Genomic DNA, 7824 nt, shown 5'->3' with positions numbered 1-7824 from the left:
CCCCAAATTCTAAGAACTTTCTACAGGGGCACAATTGAGAGCATCCTGACTGGCTGCATCACTACCTGGAATGGGAACTGTACCTCCCTCAATTGCAGGACTCTGCAGAGGGTGGGGCAGATAGCCCAGCTGTAGATGTGAACTTCCCACTATTCAGGGCGTTTACAAAGACAGGTGTGTTAAAAGGGCCCAAAGTATCGTTGGGGACCTGAGTCACCCCAACCACAAACTATTCCAGCTGCTACCATCCGGGAAATGGTACGGCAGCATAAAAGCCAGGACCAGCAGGCTCCAGGACAGCTTCTTCCACCAGGCCATCAGACTGATTAATTCACGCTGACACAACTGTATTTCTATGTTATATTGACTGTCCTGTTGTGCATACTATTTATTACAAATTACTATAAATTGCACATTGTCCAATTAGCGTAAAGATTTTTACTCCTCAAATATGTGAAGGATGTAAGTAATAAAGTCAATTCAATTCAGTCCAAAGACGTATTGGTTGGTAATTGCCCCATGAGTAGGCTTGGGTTAAACTGGGGGATTGCACTGTGGCTTGAAGGCCTGGATGGCCTAATCCATGCTCTGTCTCAATAAACACATAAATACATTTCTGTAAAGGTTGTAAACAAGAGAAAATCTGCAGTCCTGACGAAGGGTCTCGGCCTGAAACGTCGACAGTGCTTCTCCTTATAGGTGCTGCCTGACCTGCTGTGTTCCATCTGCGGTTACTGGAAATCCAAGCAAAACACACAAAATGCTGGAAGAACTCAGCAGGCCAGGCAGCAGCTATGAAAAAGAGTAAACAGTCGACGTTTCAGGCAGGACTGGAAGGGCCTGGGCCTGAAACATCACCTGTTTACTTCTTTCCACAGATGCTGCCTGGCCTGCTGAGTTCCTACAGCATTTTGTGTGTGTTGCTATGTAAGAGTTGGCTTAATTAATATTGGGGAGCAAACGTATCTACTTGCATTCATATCCACCTTTCAGATCTGTTGACTATCCAACAGGCTGTTTGATTATCAGCCGTTTTAAAGAAAGAACCTTCTGGAGCCGACACAATGGCCATTTGCAACATCAGAATTAGCACGACACAAGAGACTGCAGATGCTGGAAGTCTGGAGCAATGTACAAAAGGTTGATTGGCCTCAGCTGGTCAGGTGGCATCATTCCAAAACTTTTCAGGAACGTTAGCGCACAAAATTTGTCACCCAGCTTTAAGAACTGGTTCCTTAAGGTTGTTATAGCCAGGATGGGGGGGCTAAGTTCCCACTACCTAATGGTAGCCTTTGATAACCAGGCCCAGCTCCTGGCCTTCATGTGTGGCTTAGCTACTAAGCCTGCTGGAACCGTTTCTACTGACAGGAGAAGGGGCAAATGCCTTAAAACCAGTTGCTTCGGGCAGATGGGGCTCGTCAGCCGTGGTTGACAGCTCATCTGGGAGAAGGAAAACTCTGATCTCAAAACTCTGCTGCCGTGCAGATATACCCGCTCATGGGGGGAGGCTCTGGGAAAAATCCAGAGCTGGAGTCCCTGAGGCAGTCCTACGTTGAGTTCGACGCCGACTGCCAGCTCCTGCGATATCGCTGGCGCCGAACTGTATCGGTCTCTGCCGTTCCTTTGAACTCATCAGGTGCGTGGAGTTGTGGAGCCTTGCTGCGTGGGCAACGACTTGCTCTCCATATCGTACTGCCCAGGCTTGTGTATCTAGACACCTGGGACGCAACATCCATGGCCGACCCCGACCGACGGAGGCCTCACAGGAACTTCAACAACATCTATTTCAATACATATCGTGTAAAACCTAGAAAATTTAAAGTTGCTTGTAAAATCAATATGTAATTAGTTCCCGAACAGCTTCGTACTCTGTCTTGTCATTTATTTTCAGATTAATGCCACAATGAAAATCTGCAGTAATCACTGCAGAATATTCTAGCAAGACTAACATATTGGCCAATATGTACATAAACTATATTAAAATATACGGCCAAGCACGATGTTTTATTGGTTGAGGAATAAATGTTGCTCAGGACACCAATGATGCCTGAAATAGGCTGAAGAACAGCAACTCATTTTGCAACCAGGCATGGTCTAACACTCAGGATTTGTTAAGTTCAATCATTTCTCTGCTTCCAAAGTTATTTCTTCAATTTATTTACATGATATTTTCTTTTTAATTGCTTTTTTTTTGAAACACAATTGTTACCTTGACGAGTTTCGTCGACACTGTATCATGGATATTTGGTGCGTCACCAGAGACGCTTGCAAATTTCTACAGATGTGCCGTGGAGAGCATTCTAACCGGATGTATCACCATCTGATATAGGGGCACGGTGACTGCATGGGGTCGAAACAAGCTGCAGAGAGTTGTAAACTCGGTCAGCTCCATCTTGGGCACATCACATAGGACATGTCCTCTTCTCATTGCTACCATCAGAGAGGAGGTACAGGAGCCTGAAGGCACACACTCAACGATTCAGGAACAGCTTCTTCCCCTCTGCCATCAGGGAGGGGGTACAGGAGCCTGAAGATACACACTCAACGATTCAGGAACAGCTTCTTCCCCTCTGCCATCAGGGAGGGGGTACAGGAGCCTGAAGACACTCACTCAATGATTCAGGAACAGCTTCTTCCCCTCTGCCATCAGGGAGGAGGTACAGGAGCCTGAAGACACACACTCAACAATTCAGGCACAGATTCTCCCCCTCTGTCGTCCGATTTCTGAATGGACATTGAACCCATGAACACTACCTCACTACTTTTTTAAAATGTTCTATTTTTGCACTACTTTTTACATTTAACTATTTAATACAAATAAATCGCATCTCCCTGGAGTGAGGGGTTTAGATGGGGTGGAGCTTGTTAGGAGTGTTCAAGGTTTCTTGACATAACATAAGCCTACCAGAGGAGAGGCTGTACTTGATCTGGTATTGGTAAATGAACCTAGTCAGGTGTCAGATCTCTCAGTGGGAGAGCATTTTGGAGTTAGTGATCACAATTCTATTTCCTTTACCATAGCATTGGTTACCATAGCTAAGTTAGGAAAGCATTTAATTGGAGTAAGGGAAAATATGAGGCTACCAGGCAGGAAATTGGAAGCATAAATTGGAAACAGAAGTTCTCAAGGAAACGTATGGAAGAAATGTGGCAAATGTTCAGGGGATATTTGAGTGGAGTTCTACATAGGTATGTTCCAATGAGACAGGGAAAGGATGATAGGGTACAGGAAGCATAGTGTACAAAGGCTGTTGTAAATCTAGTCAAGAACAAGAGTTTATGAAAGGTTCAAAAAACTAGGTAATGATAGAGATCTGGAAGATTATAAGGCTAAAAGGAAGGAGCTGAAGAATGAAAGTAGGAGAGCCAGAAGGGGCCATGAGAAGGCCTTGACAGACAGGATTAAGGAAAACTCCAAGGCATTCTATGAGTATGTGAAGAGCAAGAGGGTAAGATGTGAGAGAATAGGACCAATCAAGTGTGACAGTGGAAAAGTGTGTCTGGAACCGGAGGAGATGGCAGAGGTACTTAATGGATACTTGGCTTCAGTATTCACTACAGAAAATGATCTTTGTGATTGTAGGGATGACTTACAGTGGACTGAGAAGCTTGAGCATGTAGATTTATAAGAAAGAGGATGTGCTGATGCTTTTGGAAAGCATCAAGTTGGATAAGTTACCGGGATCTGACGAGATGAACCCCAGGCTACTGTGGGAAGTGAGGGAGGAGGTTGCTGAGCCTCTGGTGATGACCTTTGTATCATCAAAGGGGACAGGAGAGGTTTCAGAGGATTGGAGGGTTGTTGATGTTTTTCCCTTATTCAAGAAAGGGAGTGGAGATAGCCCAGGAAATTATAGACCAGTGAGTCGTTCTTCAGTGGTTGGTAAGTTGATGGAAAAGATCTTGAGAGGCAGGATTTATGAACATTTGGAGAGGCATAATATGATTAGGAATAGTCAGCATGGCTTTGTTAAGGGCAGGTCGTGCCTTACAAGCCTGATTAAATTTTTTGAGGATGTGACTAAACACATTGATGAAGGTAGAGCAGTAAATGTAATGTATATGGATTTCAGCAAGGCATTTGATAAGGTACCCCATGCAAGGCTTACTGAGAAAGTAAGGAGGCATTGCTTTGTGGATCCAGAACAGGCTTGTCCACAGAAGGGCGGTTGTAGACGGGTCTGCATGGAGGTCAGTGACCAGTGGTGTGCGATTCTCAGGAATCGCTTCTGGGACCCCTCCTCTTTGTGATTTTTTTTCTCTATAAATGACCTGGATGAGGAAGTGGAGGGATGGGTTAGTAAATATGCTGATGACACAAAGGTTGGAGGTGTTGTGGATAGTGTGGAGGGCTGTCAGAGGTTACAGCGGGACATTGATAGGATGCAAAACTGGGCTGAGAAGTGGCAGATGGAGTTCAACCCAGGTAAGTGTGAGGTGGTTCATTTTGGTAGATCAAATATGATGGCAGAATATAATATTAATCGTCAGACTCTTGGTAGTGTGGAGGATCAGAGAGATCTTGGGGTCCAAGTCCAAAATGCTGGTGGAACACAGCTTCTCCTTATAGATGCTGCCTGGCCTGCTGTGTCCCACCAGCATTTTGTGTGTGTAGTCATTTCCCCATTTGAAGCACAAACATCAAGTACCCACAAAATGCTGGAGGGACTCAGCAGGTCAGTCTGCATCTGTGGAAAAGAATAAACAGTTGACGTTTCAGCCCAAGACCCTTGATTTCCAGCACCTGCCGATCCAATCTTGTCTGTGATTGGACAGACATCAACAACTCTGGTTGTACAGTGTCACATTTCAGTTACACTACAAATCCTGAAGAAGGGTCTCGCGTGGAACGTCGACTTTCTATTCATTTCCATAGATGCTGCCTGACCTGCTGAGTTCCTCCAGCATTTTGTGTGTGTTGTTTGAATTTCCAGCATCTGCAGATTTCCTCGCGTTTTGTTGTTCTTGGGGAAGTAACTCAGTAGGTTTAAAATTGACTCAATAAACTACAACTACCAGAGCCCTTTGCGCCAAGGGGCTATGTCACCGGAAGTAACCCCCGAAGGTGGTCAAATATTGACCACTATTTTCTGAAATAACTGAATAGGTTTAAAATTGACACTATAAACCACAACTACCAGAGCCCCTTGCGCCAAGAAGCTACGTCACCGGAAGTAACCCCCCTAAGGTGGTCAAATATTGACCACTATTTTCTGACATAACTGAGTAGGTTTAAAATTGACACTACAAACCACAACTACCAGAGCCCCTTGCGCCAAGGAGCTACGTCACCGGAAGTAACCCCCGAAGGTGGTCAAATATTGACCACTATTTTCTGACATAACCGAGGTTTAAAATTGACACTATAAACCACAACTACCAGAGCCTCTTGCGCCAAGGAGCTACGTCACCGGAAGTAACCCCCGAAGGTGACTGAGACTATTCTGGGGTATTGAATTTGTTGGTGGGTGCCACCTTACGTCGAGGGATTTCGGCACCGGTCTCCATGGCGCTTCCGATCGGGAGACGGCTGGCCCTCCTCCTGAGGAGGAGCTGGACGGCGAGTTGGCGGGCGCGGCGGCAGCAGCAGCAGCGGGAGACCACCTCCCGCCCGTGGCCGGCCGCGCGCTCGCCGCCGCCGTTGGGCGGCCGCCCGGGCCCGTGTCCGCGCATGCGCCACCGGCCCCCGGGCGTCCCCCTCTCCACCTCCTCTGTCGGCAGAATGGCCTCCAGGGAGTTTAACCCAACTCTCCCCGCCACCGACTGGAAAGTGGCCAAAAGTAAGTTCTGTGCTGCGCCCCGCGATCTGTCCCACACACAAACACCGAGGATAAACCACTTCACGTCTAATATAGACATGGAAGTTTCTGCCGATATTGGATATCTCGAAACGTCAACTCGTCAGATGCTGTCTCCTGACCTCCTCAGTTCCACCAGCCTTCTTTTTGTGTGTGTGTGTGTGTGCCACTCTGATATTTAACCTCCCCACGAAGCAGAAACATTTCGAAGAGTTAATTATTTTCTACTGTGTTCGTTGGAATGTGCATGCGAAGAAGCCGCACGGTGCATTTACCTCAGGGAATATATATATATATTAAAAAAAATCATAACCTCGGTTAATGGTGGGGTCCATGGCTTTTTATAAAAGTCGGGAACCCCTGTTCTGAGGTGACCTTTCGAACAGGTTGTCTAAAATACACTCAATAAAAGTTTTTGCTTTATTATTTGCTATAAAGTGGACTAACCAATTGAAATAACGCTTGTGCTATCGAGGACTGTCAACGTGAACGTGTCCAATAAATTCTTTTATATAATTAATGCATGCAGCATTGACCTTCTTCCTTAGAATCAGGTTTAATATTACTGGCATACGTTATGAAATTTGTTGACTTTGCTGCAGCAGTACAATGCAATATATGATTTAGGAAAAAAAACCTGAATTACAGGAGGTATATTTATTGAAAAAGTTAAAATAAGCAGTGCAAGAACAGGAAATAATAAAAAAAAAAGCAGTGAGGTAGTGTTCATGGGTTCGATGTCCATTCTGAAATCGGATGGCAGAGGGGAAGAAGCTGTTCCCAAATCATTGAGTGTGTGCCTTCAGGCTCCTGCACCTCCTCGCTGATGGTAACAATGAGAACAAGGCATGACCTGAGTGATGGGGGTCCTTAATGATGAACACCACCTCTCTGAGGCATCGATCCTTGAAGATATCCTGGATACTACGGAGGCTGGTGCCCATGATGAAGCTGAACTAATTTTTTTACAAATTCCTGCAACTTACTTCAATCTTCTGCAGTGCCCCCCACCCCCAAATGATGCTACCAGTCGGAATGCTCTCCGTAGTACATCTGTAGAGATTTGAGTGTCTTAGGTGACAAACCAAATCTCTTAAATATCCATTAGAAATATAGCCATATATAGTGACACCCAGGAACTTCAAATTGCTGACACTCTCCAATTCTGATCCCTCTATGAGGATTGGTTTGTGCTCTCTCGTCTTCCCTTTTCTGAAGTCCACTATCAGTTCTTTGGTCTTCCTAACGTTGAGTGCAAGGTTGTTATGACACCACTCGATAAGCTGGTGTATTTCGCTCCCGAGATTCTGCGAACGATGGTTGAATCATCAGCAAATTGATAGATTGCATTTGAGCTAGGTCTAGGCACGCAGTCATGGGTGCAGAGAGAGTAGAACAGTGGGCTAAGTATGCACCCCTGTGGTGCAACAGTGTTAATTGTCAGTGACGTGATGATGTTATTTCCAATTTGCACAGTGAGAAAGTTGAGGGCCCAGTTGCAGAGGGAGGTACAGAGGCCCAAGTTCTGTAGCTTTTCAATCAGGACTGTAAAAATGATGGTGTCATTTTTACATGAACTACTGTCAATGAACTAGATTCTGACATAGGTATTTATATTGTCCAAGTGATCTAAGGCTACGTGGAGAGCCAATGAACTAGATTCTGACATAGGTATTTATATTGTCCAAGTGATCTAAGGCTATGTGGAGAGCCATTGAAATCGCGTTTGCTATACAGCAATTGTGGAGAAAGGCAAATTGCAGTGATTATGATTAATAGCCTTGGTACAAAAGCAGGCCATTTGACTAACTGGTTCATGCTGGCATTGACATTTCACTGGAGTTGCATCCAGTTTCTCTAAAGCAAAATATTTCCTCCTCGTTCATATCCATGTCTAGCTCCTTTCACGTAGCTGTAAGGTTTCCCTCACGTGTCCCTCGCAGTCGTGAGTTGCAAGTTCCGAATTCAATGTTCACAACACACATCAGGAAAAGTTATTTCTTCTTCACTTAGTTAAGCGGATACC

The 7824-nt window shown here is 45.3% G+C and overlaps 1 protein-coding gene across 1 annotated transcript in view; it reads left to right on the top strand.

Moving 5' to 3' along the window:
• Window positions 1–5410: 5410 nt before the first annotated feature.
• Window positions 5411–7824, top strand: part of LOC132383707 (ADP-ribose glycohydrolase MACROD1-like) — a 1398038-nt gene continuing 1395624 nt past the window's right edge. Inside the window, exon 1 of the mRNA XM_059954897.1 lies at window positions 5411–5780. Within this exon, the coding sequence (XP_059810880.1) occupies window positions 5507–5780 (274 nt within the window). The 5' untranslated portion in view covers window positions 5411–5506. The remainder of the gene's footprint in view (window positions 5781–7824) is intronic.

Source organism: Hypanus sabinus, chromosome 31 (genome assembly GCF_030144855.1).
Source record: "Hypanus sabinus isolate sHypSab1 chromosome 31, sHypSab1.hap1, whole genome shotgun sequence".
NCBI classification, from domain to species: domain Eukaryota; kingdom Metazoa; phylum Chordata; class Chondrichthyes; order Myliobatiformes; family Dasyatidae; genus Hypanus; species Hypanus sabinus.
This window is presented reverse-complemented; position numbering and strand designations above follow the sequence as displayed.